The following is a 16,592-nucleotide window of genomic DNA, read 5'->3' on the forward strand; positions in this document are numbered from 1 at the left end:
AGATAGATAGATAGATAGATAAGCATGCTGTTTGACATCCTATTAGCAATGTACATCGTCATGTAGAAATGTATATACTTGTACAGTCTAATAAACCTGTATATATTTGTACATACTTCCAGCCTTGTTCACAGTCCCATTTGTTTCCTGGGGTGAAGGGAGGGAAATCCCACCCACTAACACCTTCTTCCCCAGGTGGAGGCACCAGGTGGCACAAAGAACCTGAGGACCGATGGAGTCTGCCCTAAGGGGGCTCCTCCCAGGTCAGTCCCGGACCCAGGAATGCAGAGCGAGGTAAGTAGTCAAGGGGGCCTTACACACATACACCCTGGTTCCTCCACACATGCCGGCTCCACTCCCTCTCTTCCATGCACACACATGCTGGTTCCACTCCCTCTCCTTTACACATACACAGACACTCTGGTTCCTCCACACATGCTGGCTCCACTCCCTCTCTTCCATGCACACACATGCTGGCTCCACTCCATCTCCTTCATGCACACTCTTTCTCTCCCTCATTATTTTCAGGGTGATGTTTTATTTAGGCAGGGGCAATTTTGGAGGGTTTTAGTTTAAGGGTGAGTTTTATTTTTAGGCAGAGTTAATCCTAGGGCACATTTTCTTTTATATTGGTTTGATTTAAAGTTTTACATTCTTTTCTGCTTTGCTCTGCTGAACCTTTTCCACCATAACCAGTGTCTTTGAGTTATAACTTTTGTAATTTTTCCCTTTCTTTTCTTATGTTTTTTATTTTAATCATGTATATTATTTTGGCAATATATGTAAAATTGTCATGCCAATAAAGTTGCCTGAATCCGATCCACCTTAAGAGCTGTCAGGAAGCGTAAACACGAGCTGCCTGAATCCAATCGAGGAAGCAGAGCTTGTGTGGGCCAATCAGATGGTTGGGGCATTTGTACCTTCCTCCACTCTTGCTAGATCGGCCTTGAGCAGATATCTGGGACGGCTGGGGCTTGCCGATATTGTTGCAGTTGCAGGGGGAAGATGGCTGTGCCGCAGGAAGGGGATCTCCTCTCCCCTTCCTGGAGCAGGGCCGGGTCGCTTTGCTGCTTGTCTGTGCTCTCCTGCTTCCTCCTGGCCTGTGCCTACGTGGGGAGCCTGTATGTATGGAAGAGTGATCTGCCCAGGTAAAGGTAAATGGCCAGAGGAGGGAGGGGGCTTTAAAACAGCTGCATGTATGGGCTGGGGAGCTAGAAAGCATCTAGGTTGGGTGAACTCGTATCTTTTGCCTGAATCAGTCCTAGTTTTACGCTCCTCTCTGGTGCATGCATGAACGTATAATTCCTACTTTTCGTACGGCAGTCAGGACCGTATTTCCATGGGTGCACTGGGGATAATCTGGGGATGCATCTGCTCAACAGTTCCATGCATGCACTGGGTTAAACCGGGATTGTCTGTACAATAGAGGCTGGGTCATTGGGATAAAGTCTGGTATGAATTTGGTTCCGCATAATGTTTTGCAGTCTCTAAGAAAACTAAAATGTATCTGATCTATAAATGCAGCAAATGTTGTTTTTTTAATAGCCTGGGTTTCTCCCGAGGTTTCAGAGCAGCACTGTTTTGGTACTTTGTGCATTAGTCCCTGAAGGATTTAATGAGAGTGGGTTTACTGGTGTGTTAGAGGGCTAAATTAACAACCTCCCTCTAGTAATGCGTAAAAAAAGTAGGGATTTTCTCATGGAGAGCGAGAAGCAGTAAGCGGAGTATTGAGGCTCTGTTAAAACTTAATTTGGTAAGGGAGTCCCAATTCTGCTATTCCAGTTCTATGAGAAATCTCTGGTCCATCTGTTTTATCTTTGCTGCCCCCTCTCACCCCTGGGGAGCCTTCCCCTCTGGACATACTGCTAAGTGGAATCTCTCTCTGTCCTTCACCAAATTGCTGAGCCTTATCTGAAGAATTCCATCTCTCCTCCTACAGTGCTAGTTCCCTGAGGCAGTGGATCCCCCCTCCCCCAATACCCATAGTGTTGACCCTCAGTAGAAAATCTCTTTCCCTCTCCTTATGCTGCTGTTATCTCCCTGATGAGTCTCCCTAATGGTGCTTACTGTTTGGTAGGCACTTTTCCTTTTCTATAGAGCTGACCTCTTCCTGGGGAATCTCCTTCCTTCCCTGAAAAAATCTCCTACCATTCCCCATAGTATTCGTGCTTCATGTGGAATCTCCCTCCCCTTCCTTCATAATGCTGAGCCCTCCCTAGAGCGTCTTTTTCCTTTTCCCACATAGTGCTGACTTCTTGCTGGAGAATTTGTGTTCACCCCCATGTTACTGACCCCTTGGGCAATAGCTCTCTTAATCTATAGTGCTGACTCTATACTGGGGAATGATTGTCCATTTTCACTCATAGTGCTGACCCCTCTCTGGGTGGTCTCTCTCTCCTCTTCCCTCATATTGATGAGGAATTTTCCTCTGTAATTGTGCTCTTCTCTTCCTAAGGAATTACCTTCCTTCCCTGTATAATGCAATTCTTCTGAGGAATTATCACCCTTCTAGTGATATGATGGCAGAAAAAGACCATAAGACCCATCTAGCCTGCCCATCTGTCCAATGTATGTAGCTCTTGCAATTCCCATCACTCCCTCAGAGATCCCCTCTATTTATTCCTTGCTTTCTTGTCTCTACCACCTCCACTGGGAAGCCATTCCATGCATCCATTACTCTCTCTGTAAAGAAATATTTCCTGAGTCTATCCCCTTTTACTCTCGTCCCATGACCTCTTTTCCATTGAAAGAAGCCTGCCTCCTATGCATGGAAACTTTTGAGATATTTAAATATCTCTATCATATCTCCTCAACCTCCCCTATCCTCTAGGTTATGCATGTTTAGATCTTTAAGTCTATCCCCATATTCTTCAGAACAAAGTCCACTAATCATTTTAGTAGCCACCCTCTGGATCAACTCCAACTGGCATATATCCTTTTGAAATTGCGGTCTCCAGAATTGTACACAGTATTCCAAGTGAGGTCTCACCAGGACCCTATACAGGGGCAATATCATCTCTCTTCCTGCTGACCATTCCTCTCCCTTTGAATCCAAGCGTATTTCTGGCTTCTACCATTGATTTTTTTCATCTGTTTGGTCACCTTAAGGTCATCAGATACAATCACCCCCAGATTCCACTCTTCCTTTGTGCTTAGAAGAATTTCACCTCCAATTTCCCTTGGGTAAATGCAGTAAATCTTAGCTGCCAGACCTAAAAGCCTTTCCTCGAGCTTCACTAGATCCGTCCTCATAAAGGTTGGGATCTCGTGCACAGGTTGGTGACTCCAGAGACCCTAGCCCATCTATTGGGTCTCACAACCCCTCATGTCTCACATCATTTGTTCCAGGAGATCAGGAGCAACATGTCACCTGACCAGTGCTCCTTCCTTGAGGGGATTTTTGCATACTGGATGTCCCCACCTGACTCGGAGCCCCACGCATCTGGATCTGCTTATCAGCTTCCACCCCCTTAAACCCCCTCAGCCTACTCATGACAGCTCATCCAGGTTTTCAGAATTCACTCCAACACGTTTCTCCACCATGTTGAGGAAAAAAAATCTACTTGCTCATGCTGCCCACCGTGCACATTCTCGCCCTCATCTCCCGCCCAGACACCACCTGGCAGGAAGCATTTTTCCAGATGAGAGCGAGACCCCCCACTGGGCTTTCTTTTATTCTCAGCACATCCCAAAGCCCACTGGGAACTTGAGCTGGAGAATCCTACATGGTGCTCTCAGCATGAGTGCATTTCTAGTCCATTTCACAGACTCCTCACCCTCCCTTTTTTTTTTTTTTTTATTCTGCTCCTGCAGGTTTGGCTCCATTCTGCCCTCACATGTTTATTTTTGGGTACACCGTGTCTGAGACCTCAGCTTATTAAGCAAGGGACCTCCTCATCGTCCTCCTCTTGGCTCTTGCAAAAATGGCCATCTTCAAGACCAGAAGGCATTAACTGGATGGACTGCAAAGATCTCTTCCAGCTCCTGCCTCCAAACGAAGCTCTTCTTCCCGGTGTCTACTGGCTCGGTAGATACCTTCGCCAGCCAGTAGGCATTGAATAGCGTGCTCTGCCCACCCCTTTCCTCTTGGATTTTGTTCTTCTCTGAAGTATTTAATAATTTATCATATGCAATGTTTTTCATTACTGATTTACAGTCATGTTACACTGGTTTTCTTTAAAATTTGATTAGTTCTTTTCTCTTAGTTTTCTTTAAGGGGAACCAAGTTCTATGCATTGATTTGGTGCCACCACGAGGTGGCACTAGATTGACCTGATTTTACCCTGCTGCATGCATGGATTTGTAGTTGCTGCTGTTAGGGTCACTGCTGGTTATTCTCTCTTCCATTGCACTGGATTCCTGCCTTCCCAGTACAACTGCACTGTTGTATCTTTTGTTTTCTGTGAATTTGTAATCCATCCTTCTTCATTGGTGACTCCTTGATCCTCTTCCCTACATTTTTTCTGGAGGCTTGCAACCAGTACTGCCTCTGGAACAGCTGTTCTATTTTCTTTTGACACTGGCACAGCTTTCAGATTGAGCCATGCAGTACCTGAATTCTTGCATTATTCTCATGAGACTGAGAACAGCACAGGAATTTGAGCAGCCATGGTTCACAATCACTGAGAGCTGCATAATGACAAAAGAAAACAGAACAGCTGTTCTGGAGGCAGTGCTGTCATCAGTACCTATAACACCTGAATGCAACTTGCCTTGAGCTAAGGTGGAAAGGCATGAGCTAAATACACTAAATACATAGATCAGGCCTCCAGAAAAGGTAATGAGGTTTTTAAACTTGGGGGGGGGGGGAGGGGCATGTGGCTTGGAGAGAATGGGAGATGGATGGTGGAGGTTTGATAAGTGAGTGAAAGCTGTGACTGGGGAAAGAAAAGTTTATGTGGGGGAGAGGAATTGGAGGAGTAGAATGGTGGGGGAGATGGGCTGGGGAGGAGAGAGTAGTGGAAGTGGCTAAAGGAGAGGAGATAGTGGGGGAGGGGAATGGGCTGAGAGTGTGTGTGTGTGTGTCTGGAGATGAGCTGACAGAAGGGAAATGGATGAAAGAAAAAGAGAGAGAGTTATATGAGTTGTTCTGAGTGTGCCTGGGCAGCTGGACTGGCTGCATCACTGGAGGGGACTCCCCAGCTTGTCCAGAACAGCATCCATTTTGTCCAGCAATGGTCCTGGATCTCATATTGAAGTTGTTTTGGCAAAGGGGCCCTAGTTTCAAAAATAGTGAAGATCACTGCCCCAATCCATCTAATGGACTTTTATACCCCTACCATTCCTTATACTACCTTAAATTACTATTCTAACCCCCTTGCACCTCTTAATACATTATCATGCCTCTCCTTCCTATTTTCCTATACTGATTGTAATACTGTTGTAATATAGCTTTAACTTTAATCTGATTGTAATGAGCTTTGAAATTAACTTAGAAAAGGCAAAAATATCAAATATTTATAAATAATCGGTAGCGGAATCAGAACAAGTTCATGCATACAATAGAGTAAATCCAGGATCAATTCGTCTAAAGAAACATGGTGTTGGCAACCTTAAAAAAAATGAAAGCGTGGGGCTGCTCTGTCAAGCAAACCCCTGCTGCATGCAAGTTGCATCAGAGCCTTTTCCCACCGTGACCTGTATCTTAACTTGAGCTATAATTTTTAAAAATGTTTTCCTTTTCCCTTCTTATGTTTTTATTTTAATCATGTATATTATTTTGGCAATATATGTAAAATTGTCACGGCAATAAAGTTATCTGAATCCGATCCACCTTAAGAGCTATCAGGAAGCGAAAACGCGATCGAGGAAGCAGAGCTTGTGTGGGCCAATCAGATGGTTGGGGCATTTGTACCTTCCTCCACTCTTGCTAGGGTGGCCTTGAGCAGATATCTGGGACGGCTGGGGCTTGCCGATATTGTTGCAGTTGCAGGGGGAAGATGGCTGTGCCGCAGGAAGGGGATCTCCTCTCCCCTTCCTGGAGCAGGGCCGGGTCGCTTTGCTGCTTGTCTGTGCTCTCCTGCTTCCTCCTGGCCTGTGCCTACGTGGGGAGCCTGTATGTATGGAAGAGTGATCTGCCCAGGTAAAGGTAAATGGCCAGAGGAGGGAGGGGGCTTTAAAACAGCTGCATGTATGGGCTGGAGAGCTAGAAAGCATCTAGGTTGGATAAACTCGTATCTGTTGCCCGAATCAGCCATGGTTTTACTCTCCACTCATAAACTAAATGCATAAGGAGGGAAATTTCTAAAGCTATGCAAAAATTGCTCTCATAATTGAAGGTTGAAGTCAGTAGTGGCCTCCATCTCCCACTCCAGCTGCAATGAAGCAAGTAAAAAAAAAAAAAAAAAAAAAAGTGTAACCTGACAATCAGCCCAAGTAGGGGCAGTCCTACAATTTAATTTTCAAAGAGAAACTGTCCCTGGAGTTTTCTTTTGAAAACTCAGGCTGGCTGGAGAAAGCCAGCATTTTTATAGGTGTACTTTTGCATTTTATTTGAAGCAGGCACAAAGTCCATGCAGGTATTTAATTTGTACATTCTCTTGCATACCTTCATGCAGGTACATTCCTAACCCAGCCCTACTCCTCTTGTCCACTGGTAAAAGTATGCCTGCTGTTCATAGCATAGGTACGTTTACCCTTAGTAGCAGGGAACAGCAATTTACTCACATAAAAGGTTTTGAAAATTGATCCCCTTTAGCCTGCTTTTTGTTTATACTTTTATTTATTTTTGCAAACATACAAAAAATGATAGTCACAAAATATTTTAGAGCTTAGAAAAAGCAAAACAATAGCCTGCTTTTCAAAGGGAAGAAGGTTTAAGAGATCTCTACTTCTGTGTGTCCCCTTAAATAACTTGTTTGTTATGTAAGAATTGCCATACTGGGTCAGACCGAGGGTCTATTAAGCCCAGTAACCTGTTTCCAAAGGTGGCCAATCCAGGGCACAAGTATCTGGCAAGAACCCAAACAGTAAATATGCTGCTATTGCTCAGTGATAAGTAGTGGCTATTCCCTCAGTCTGCTTGGTTAATACAGTTTATTGACTTCTCCTTCAGGAACTTATCCAAACCTTCTTCTTCTTCTTCTTTTTTTTTTTTTAAACGGCTTTGCTAACTGGCTTGACAGTTGTGTTGTATGAAAAATAATTTTCTCTGATTTTTTTTATTTTGAATGTGTTACTAACTTCATGGCATGTCCCCCATGTCTTTGTATTTTTTGAAAGAATAAATAATGGATTTATGTTTACTTGTTCTCTTCCACTCATGATTTTATAGACCTCTATCATATCCCCCTAGCTGAACAGCCCTAACATCTTTATTCTTTCCTCCGAGGGAAGCTGTTCCATCCCCATTAACATTTTGGTTGCCCTTCTCTGTACTGTTTTTAATGAAACTATATATTTTTTGAGATGTGTTGACCAGAACTGTTCTCAGTACTCCAGGTGCAGCCTCACCATGGACCAATAGAGGCATTATGACATTCTCCGTTCCTTTCCTAACATCGTTTGCTTTTTTGACCGCTGCTGCTCACTGAACCGAGGAGTTCAAAGTATCGACTACTGTGGAGCCCAGATCCTTTCCCTGAGTTCTAGCTCCTAATATGGAACCTAACATCATTTAACTATAGTGTGGGTTATTTTTCCCCATGTGCATCACTTTTATTCCTGGGGGAATTCTGCACAAAAAAACTTAAAATTCTGCATGCTTTATATTGGGTCAAAACACAATATACATACAGGCTTTAATAATACAGAAAAAAGTTATTACTTAAAGATGCAGAGTTGGAAATATTTTGAGCAGAATTTCCCTAGAAGTTCACTGAAAGAGTTTCTCTTCCACCCTTTCTCCCTACTCCCCTGGCCAGTCTCCTTTTACTTTGCCCTCTCAGGCCTCAACTCCTCCACCTGCCACTATCTCTCCCCTCCCCCTCTAGGCTCAATCTCTCCTCTCCCCACTCTAGACTCAATTGCTTCCACTCTATCTACACTTCCAGAGTTTGACTACTCTCTCAATACTGCCCCTCACACAGGCACATTCTCTCTCTCTAGTGCACATACACATCCTCTCATACGGGCTCCTTCTCTCTCATACACACATCCGTTCACATAGGCTCTCTATTACACATAAACACACCCTCACACAGGCTCCCTCTCTCTCACAAACAAGCATGTTCACATACACACAATCCCTTTTTCACTCACACCAGCTCCCAGACTCTCACATATATACACACTCCTTCACAGTTTCCTCACATAGGTGCTCTCTCTCACACCCAGGCTCACAGTCTTACTTGTGCATGCACACATGCACTCACTCTCTCACTTGAGGCCTGCTGCGAGCAGGTCGGCCTCCGCTCGCATCATGCCAGGGCCTGTTCCATCTTTGCCAAAAGTGGAGGCCAGTCAGCTTGTGATGAAAATAGAACAAGCCCCACCATGCAGATTCTGCACAAATGTACAGTAGGGGAATTCTGCGTTCCACAGTAGCACAGAATTCCCACAGGGCTACACTTTGCACTTGTCCACATTAAACTTCATCTTCCTTTTGAATGCTCATTCTTCTAGTCTCGCAAGGTGGTCCTGCAATTTTTCACAATGTGCTTGTGATTTCATAACTTAGAATAATTTTGTGTGTCTACAAATTTGATCACCTCTCTTATTGTTTCCTCTTTCTCAGGGGACAAGCAGGATAGCAGTCCACACATGGGTGACAACATCTGATGGAGCTTGGCATGGAAAACTCATGTCAAAGTTTCTAGAACTTTGACTGAGCCTCTCTGGGCATGCATTATACCATGCAGCCACATGGGGTCCCTTCAGTCTTTTCTTTTCCATGGATCCAGGTGGTTCGGGATTGTGCAAGTTGATGCAGGGTTCCTCTGTTTTCCCTCCTAGTGTCTTTCGATAGGTTTCGATGTTTCTGATAAGTCTAATTTCGTATCATCTCCCAGGATGGCAGTGCGCTCTCTGCCTGCCGGCCATAAACTGATGGTGCCATCGATTTTCGATATTGTGTTCCTTTTATTTTGTGATGCCATGTCATCGTTGGGGTTCCAGTGATGCCCTCATTGCAGTAGGACTTTGTCTGTCATGAATCCCCATGATAGATGGGTCCTTTGTTTGGGGACATCGAATGACAGCCGGGGTTACCGCAAATGCACCCAGATGATCCCAAAAAGACACTGGGAGTGGATGTTGAAGACAAACCAGCTCTTTGGGCTCCAGAAGACCAATTCATCTGCATCAGCTTTCAAGGCACCAACTTCAAGGGACCTCTGAGTTGCACCAATGGTCATCAGTGTCGGCAGGGCCATTGGCTCTGTTAGCGTTGGTGACTTCTAGGAACACTGGAGATGGGCCATCACCCACCTCCTACAGGCTGAAGGCATCAAGTTCATTGTCTTCAGCCTTGGCATGGGCCGAAAAAGCACTGGTGCTTGTTGGTGTGGTGCCGGGCACAGGATGCAGCAGCTTTCATTGTGGTGCTCCTGAAGCGACTCTGGGATGAGGAGTGGGTTCGCCATGGCTTGGTCCTGATGCCTGCCAATGATCTTCCTCTCTTTTCCAAAGAGAATCTGGTTTTGCCTTCTGGATCCCAGTCCATCTTGGCATCAGTGATCTTTTGAAGAGCATTTGGAGAAGCAAGTCCAGCAGGCCGTTGAGAAGGTGCTGTAGGTTCTCTGTATTGGTGCACCAACAGGACTGGTACCATTGCTTCCCGAGCTGCTGCTCAGTTCCTTACAAGAGTTTATTGGTGCCATGCTGACACCGGCAACAAAGCCGCCGCAAGCCTGTCTGGTGCTTGTCTATGGTTCCTTGGAGGAGGAAGCTCCCATGAAATCGGGAGTTGGCCTCGAGATCGAAGCCCGCCTGGCCAGCTGATTCAGTTCCCATACTGCTGGCCAAGGACAGAGAGCATTGTGATCCATCCCTGTCTATGACCTGGAGGAGGATCTTTTTGACTCTGGGGGAGAGGCTTCTCAGAAGCTTCGGAAGACGAGGCATCAGATGGCCTCCTCTCTGAAGCCTCTGCTCCCAAAGGCAGAAGGAAATCTCCTCTAGAAGACCTCTCTTTCACAGGTTTGGTTCAGTTGAGGGCGGAAGCCATCCCATTTATATTACAGACTGAGGAGGATACCCGGCACAATATGCTTGATATTCTCCAATATGTAGAGCCACTTAAGGAGATTGTGGAAGTCCCAGTGCATGAGATTCTTATGGAGTTGCTGATGAGGATGTGGGAAAACCCTCTATCAGCTGTTCCCATTAATAGGAAGGTGGACATGCTTTATTTAAAAGGCTCCTGGATTTGACAACCATCAGCTGCTACACCAATCTGTCGTGGTCTAATCAGCTCTCAAGATGGCCAAGCATCTTCAGACCCATTCTGCGGTGCCCCTGGGAAGGATCAGAGGGCCACGGATACACTTGGGAGGAAGGTGTTTCAGGGAGCTATGCTCATTGCCCACATAGCGGCCTACCAGTTCTTCATGGACCTGTATAGGTGGGTCATCCTGAAACAGGTGCAAGAGGTGGCTTAGCAGCTGCCTCTGCAGCAGTAAGACGCCCTCCATTTGCTGGTGTATAAGGGTCTGTAGTGTAGAAAACCCAGGGTCTGTTCAATCTATGATGTTTTCAAAGAGTGTTTGCCTTAGGGATCTGTGCTTGCAGACTTGCCTGGCTGTGGACCTCAGATCTCCATCAGGAGATGCAGGAAAAACTTGTCATACAAGAGGAGAAAATCTCTTTAGAGATAAGGTGAAGGATGTGGTGGCTCAAATGCCTGAACATTGCACAATGTTCCACAGCTCTCCACTGGCACTCAGAACCTGAACTCTTCATCCAGGAGGGCCTTGAGATCTGGCCTAAGGGAGTCTGTCTTCTGCCCTAGGACACACTGTCTTCCGCCGTCTTGGTTCTGTCAACACTAGCAGGCACCTTGTGGCTGTCCAAGGCAGCAGAGGGCCACAAAGCCCCAGCCAGTACCTCAGTCAACATCTGGGATGGAGTTTTGACTGGATCAAAGAAGTGTAGCCAAGACCGTTGTACCCATGGCGAAGGACTTTCCAGTCGAGGGCAGGCTCTGGTTCTGTGTTAGCCAGTGTAACCTTGGACCAGTGGGTCCTTGACATCATTCAAAGAGGGTTCAAATTAAATCTGTAGAGTGCCCCTCCACCCTCAGAGTCTATTTTGGGGACCAGTAGCACTTCAGGAAGTACTTATATCTGAGTTCTCTCTCTTAATGGCCGATGTGGTCGAGCCTGTTCCACCAGGACAGAGAAAGCAGGGATTTTACTCCCAGTACTTCCTGATTTCTAAATAAAACAGGGGGACTCCATCCAATCTAGACCTAAGGGCCTTCAACAAATTTCTAAAAAGGGAAAAGTTCAAGATGGTTTCCCTGGGCACCTTGATCCCTTTCCTGCAGAAAGAGTATTGGCTAAGCTCTATTGATCTGAAGGACACATACACGCATATCAAGATCTTCCCCAGCCACCAGACGTATTTCCAATACATGTTGGGGAAACAGCACTTCCAGTATTGCATTCTGTTATTTGGGTTGGTATCTGCCCCATGGGTTTTTACAGAATGCTTGGCCATGGTGGCGGCACACATTTGCAGACTTTTCCTCTATCTAGATGATTAGCAGTTCAAGAGTATCTCTTGGGCAGAGACCAAAGAGTCTATTCACTTGACTATCTGGGTGCTGGAGTTACTAGAGTTTGACATCAACTACCCCAAGTTTCATCTCAGCCCATCACTTCAGTTGGACTTTATCATAGCCCTACTGGGCATGGCTCAGGCTAAGGCCTTCCTGCTCTGGCAACGGGCCATCAGATGAACATTGTGGCAGAGATTCAGAAAAGCCAGCAGATATCAGCATGGTACATGTTGAGGCTGTTGGGCCACATGGCTGCAATAGTTTGTTATTCCCTTAGCACATCTCCACATGTGGAGAGCCTAATGGACTCTGAGGTTCCAGTGGCTTCAAGCCACTCAGGATCTGTGGGACTGCATTTGACTCGCTCTTTCTCTCTGTGACAGTAAATTTTCAGTTTGGAACAGGGTATGCCCTTCCAGATTCTTTGGGTCAAAATTATCCTAACAAATGTGTCCACCTTAGGCTGGGGAGCCCATGTAGATGGGCTCAGCACCCAGGGATTTTGGTCTGCCCAGGAATGTCTGTCAGAACAACTTCCTGGAGCTCCAAGAAATCCGGTTATAGATGTGGGCTTTCAGAGATCGGATCTCCAACAAAATTGTGTTGATTCAGATAGTACATCGCCACCTAGTTGTCTTTGTCAACAAGCAGGGAGATACAGGCTCTTACCTCCAGTGTCTGAAGCGGTCCAGATATGGTCAAGGGCCCTCTCTAGTGGGATGTTTTCAGGGCCACTTATCTGGCCGGTCTGGAGAATGGAGTAGCAGACAGGCTGAGTTGATCCTTTAGAACCCATGAATGGTTTCTGGACCAGGGGGTAGTGAACTGGATCTTCCGCCTCTGAGAAAGCTCGGAAGTGGATCTGTTTGCAGCCCCATGGAACAGGAAGGTTCCTCAGTTCTGCTCCAGATGCCTTTGTCCTTCATTGGGGCCAGGGTCTCCTGTACACATATCCTCCAGCTCTACTGGTGGTGAGGACTTTGAAGCTCAGGGAGGACAAGGGGACTGTAATTCTCATAGCTCCCCATTGGCCGAAACAAGTCTGGTTTCACGCCTTCCAGAGTTATCCATCTGGAAACCGATCAGACTGGGGACTTCCTCAGATCTTTCACTCGGAATTTGGGCAGGTTGCAACATAGCAAACTTCAAGCTTTGTTTCTCACACCTTGGATGTTGAGAGGTTGATCTTATCTTCATAGCTTCCACCATCAACTCCTATGGTCTGAAGTGGAGGAAGTTTTCTGTGTGGTGTGAGCAAAAGACTTTAGAACCTTTCTCCTGCTCAACACACAAAACTGCTTGAATATCTTCTACACCTCTCCAAAGCTGGCCTCAAGACCAACTCCATTAGGGTTCACTTAAGTGCGATTTGGTGCATATCATCATGGTATAGAGGTTAAACCCATCACTGTACAGCCTATAGTTGTATGTTTCATGTGGGCTGTGCTTCAGTTGAAACCTCTCCTAAGGCCTCCTGCTGTGTCCTGGGTCCTGAAAGTGGCTTTAGCTCAGCTGATGAAAACTCATTTTTGAGCCAGTGTGTGCTTCTGTGACCTGAAATACCTGACCTGGAAGGTCGTATTTTTGGTGGCGATCAATTCAGCACACAGGGTTGGTGAGCTCCAGGCCTTCGTGAACTATTCACCTTACACTGTTTGTTTTTTCATGATTGGGTGCGTTTGCAAGACCACCCTAAGTTCTTGCCTAAGGTGATGTCTGACTTCTATCATAACCAGTCCATTGTCCTGCTAACATTCTTTCCCAGGCCTCAGTTACACCAAGGCAAACAAACCCTGCAGTTTGGACTGCAAGAGAACCTTGGCCTTCTATCTGGAGTGGACAGAAGCCCCCGACAGTCCACCCAGCTTTTTTGTTTCTTTTGACCAGAACAGGCTGGGGATCGCCATTGCCAAGCAGACATTCTCCAATTGGTTAGCAGACTGCATGCATCCCCTTCTGTTATGCCCAGGCAGGATTGCATCTTGGGAGGCACGTCAAGCCTCACTCTGTTCGAGCCAGGTAGGTTCGGTGACCCACTTGCAAGCAGTCCTCATGGAGGAGATCTGCAGTGGTGCGACATGTAGTTCCATCCACTCATTCCCATCACATTACTGTTTGGATGGGGATGGCTGATGTGACAGCAGGTTTGGCAAATCTGTCTTTCGGAACTCGTTTGAGGTTTAGGATCAAACTCTGTTCCCTCCTAGGGCCCATTATTTCTGTTTGGACTGCTCCCCTCCTGTTACCAACAAAACATGGTGGTTATTGTGCTCATTGGCACCTGTTTTGTTGGTCCCCTTTTTTTGTTGGGGGAGGTGGGGGTCGCTCATGTATAAGGACTACCATCCTTTTGTCCTTAGAGAAAGCAGAGTTGCTTACCTATAACAGGTTTTCTCTGAGGACAGCAGAATATCAATCCTCATGAGACCCACCTGCCTCCCCATGGAGTTGGATTTCCACTACATGGGTTTTATTCTTAATTCTAAGTTATAAAAGTGAAGGGAATCTGTGTGGTATAATGCATGTGTGAGCATGCTCAAAGAGGTTCAGTCAGAGTTCTAGAAACTTTGACATAAATTTTCCATGCTGGGCTCCATTGGATGATGTCACCCAAATGTGAGGACTGACAGCCTGTGGTCCTCCGAGAACACCTATTTTTAAGTAAGCAACTCTGCTTTCCAGATCATTTATAAATATATTAAAAAGCACTGATCCCAGAACAGATCCCTGAGGCATTCCATGGTTTACCCTTCTCCAAAAATAAAACTGACCATTTAGTCCTATTCTATGTTTCTTATCGTTTAACCAGTTTGCAATCCACAATAGGACATTGCCTCCTATCCTAATACTTTAAACATTTTTTTTCTCAGGAGTCTCTCATGGGGTGCTTCTGCAAATGTCTTCTGAAAATTCAAATACACTATATTCACCAACTCGCAGTTATCCACTGTTTATTTACCTCTTCCAAATAAAGTAGAAGATTTGGGTAGACAAGATTTCTGTTGGTTAAATCCGTGCTGGCTGTGTCCCATTCCATTAAAAAATGTCTTTCTATATGTTGTATGATTTTTGTTCTTTAGCACTGATGTAAGACTTGCTGGTCTATAGTTTCCCGGATTACTCCTGTAGCCCTTTTTTAAAATATCGGAGTTACATTGGCTACCCTCCAGTCTTCGGGTACAAAGGACAATTGTAATGAATAGGTTAGGAATTACTAGTAATAAATCCTCATTTTCATTTTTGAGTTTCAGAACTCTGGGATGTACATACCATCTGGTGTTGGTGATTTGCTACTCTTTAGTTTGTCAGTCTGCTTTATTACATTTTCCAGCTTTACCGTGATTTGTTTGTTCTTCTGAATCATCCCTATTTGAATACAGATTGTGTCATGGGTATCTCCCCAGCATCCTCTTCAGTAACCACTGAAGCAAAGAATTAATTTAGTCTTTCCGAGTTGGCCTCATGTTCCCTAAGTGCCCCTTAAACCCCTCAATCATCTAACAGTCCAAACGACTCCCTCGCAGGCTGCCTGCTTTAGATATATTTTTAAAAGTTTTTGTTATGAGTTTTTGTCCCTGTGACCAGCTTCTTTTCAAATTTCTTTTTTTAGCCCATCTTATCAAGGTTTAACATCTAACTTTCCAATGCTTATGCTTTTTCCTATTTTCTTCAGATGACCCCTTTATTTTTTTTCCAATTTTTGAAAGAAGCTCTTTTGACTAAAACAGACTCTTTCACCTCACCTTATAACCATGCTGGCAGTTGTTTGGCCTTCCTTCCATTTTTTTTTTCATGCGTGGAATACGTCTGGACTGGGCTTCCCAAGATGATATTTTTAAACAGTGACCACAGCTTATATAAACTGGACCATGGTGGTCCTCTGTCCTTTCCTCTGGTCCAGCATGATTCTTTGGGATCTTCTCCTTCTTTTCTCCCCCAGTCTCTGGCGGTCCTCTCCCCCCCCTGATAGACTGCCATTTACTTTTACTTCATGTAACCAGTCAGTCATGTATTCCTGTCTCCTTCTTTATTCTCCTTTCCTTCCTTCATTCCTTCTCCCCTCTCTCTTTCCTCTTATGCTATCAACCCTATTTCAACTTCCTCTTGTCTCTTGTCATTCTTGGTGAGCTCTCCTCTCTTTCTGACCAATGGCAGAGCAGGAAATGCTTCTCACCGCTGCAATCACCCTGCTTTCTCCTGCTTTCCTCAGTGTGCAGCAGTGGCTACTGAAGGTTTTGACTGCTGCATTTGGTCCTGCTCTTCCTCACATCCTCACAGTGGGGTTTATTATTCTTGGGGACTCCCTCTTTTTTTCCTGGTTATGCGACAGTGAGACTCCTACTGGATAAAAGTGGCCCTTCTCAGTTGCTTCTCTGGGGCAGCAGTAGGTGCTCCTCTCACTCTGCTGGCTTTTGGCAGCAATTCAGCTAATCACAGGTAGGAGTAGCCCAGCTTAACTTTCTTGCATCCCTTCTGGTGGACCCTGGGTTGGGAACCGCTGGTCTAGCCTCCTGGTACCTACTTCACTTTGGCTGCTGCTGTTGATCTCAAGAGCCAGAAGTCAAAGGTTCTGGCATTTCCTGCAGGCTTGCAGAATGGGCTGTCTATATCTGTGTTTCCCAACCAGTGTGCCTTCAGACCTTCTCAGGTCACCCCTGCCTGATTCTCAGATCCACACCAGCACCTGGGCTCTGCTCTCTGCACCCAACAGCAACAAGAGACACCAGCAATGGCTCTTAAAAATGTAGAAGCTCCATTTCTTAGAACATGTATAGTCACAAAATGCCTCCCCTTCCTCGCTACAGCATGAGTCCTGGAGTATGGAAATGAACAAACACCCTGCACAGTATGGACAGGCAAGCCCTGCTTTGTTCAGCGCACATCTTCCCCCTTCTGAGCCGCCTCCCTTGAGTCCTTCCAGCCTCTGTCTTAC

At 45.7% G+C, this 16,592-nt stretch overlaps 1 protein-coding gene across 2 annotated transcripts in view; it reads left to right on the forward strand.

The window, feature by feature from the left end:
• The first annotated feature begins 4,973 nt into the window (after positions 1 to 4,973).
• The window catches only part of RCE1 (Ras converting CAAX endopeptidase 1), a 105,763-nt gene continuing 94,144 nt past the window's right edge, over positions 4,974 to 16,592 (forward strand). Inside the window, exon 1 of one of the 2 annotated variants that reach the window (XM_029612454.1) lies at positions 4,974 to 6,082. In XM_029612454.1, coding sequence (XP_029468314.1) covers positions 5,940 to 6,082 — 143 coding nt within the window. In that variant the 5' untranslated portion in view covers positions 4,974 to 5,939. Of the gene's footprint in view, positions 6,089 to 16,592 lie in introns of both variants that reach the window. The other variant, XM_029612455.1, reaches the window with a different exon arrangement.

Source organism: Rhinatrema bivittatum, chromosome 8 (assembly GCF_901001135.1).
Source record: "Rhinatrema bivittatum chromosome 8, aRhiBiv1.1, whole genome shotgun sequence".
Taxonomy (NCBI): Eukaryota; Metazoa; Chordata; class Amphibia; order Gymnophiona; family Rhinatrematidae; genus Rhinatrema; species Rhinatrema bivittatum.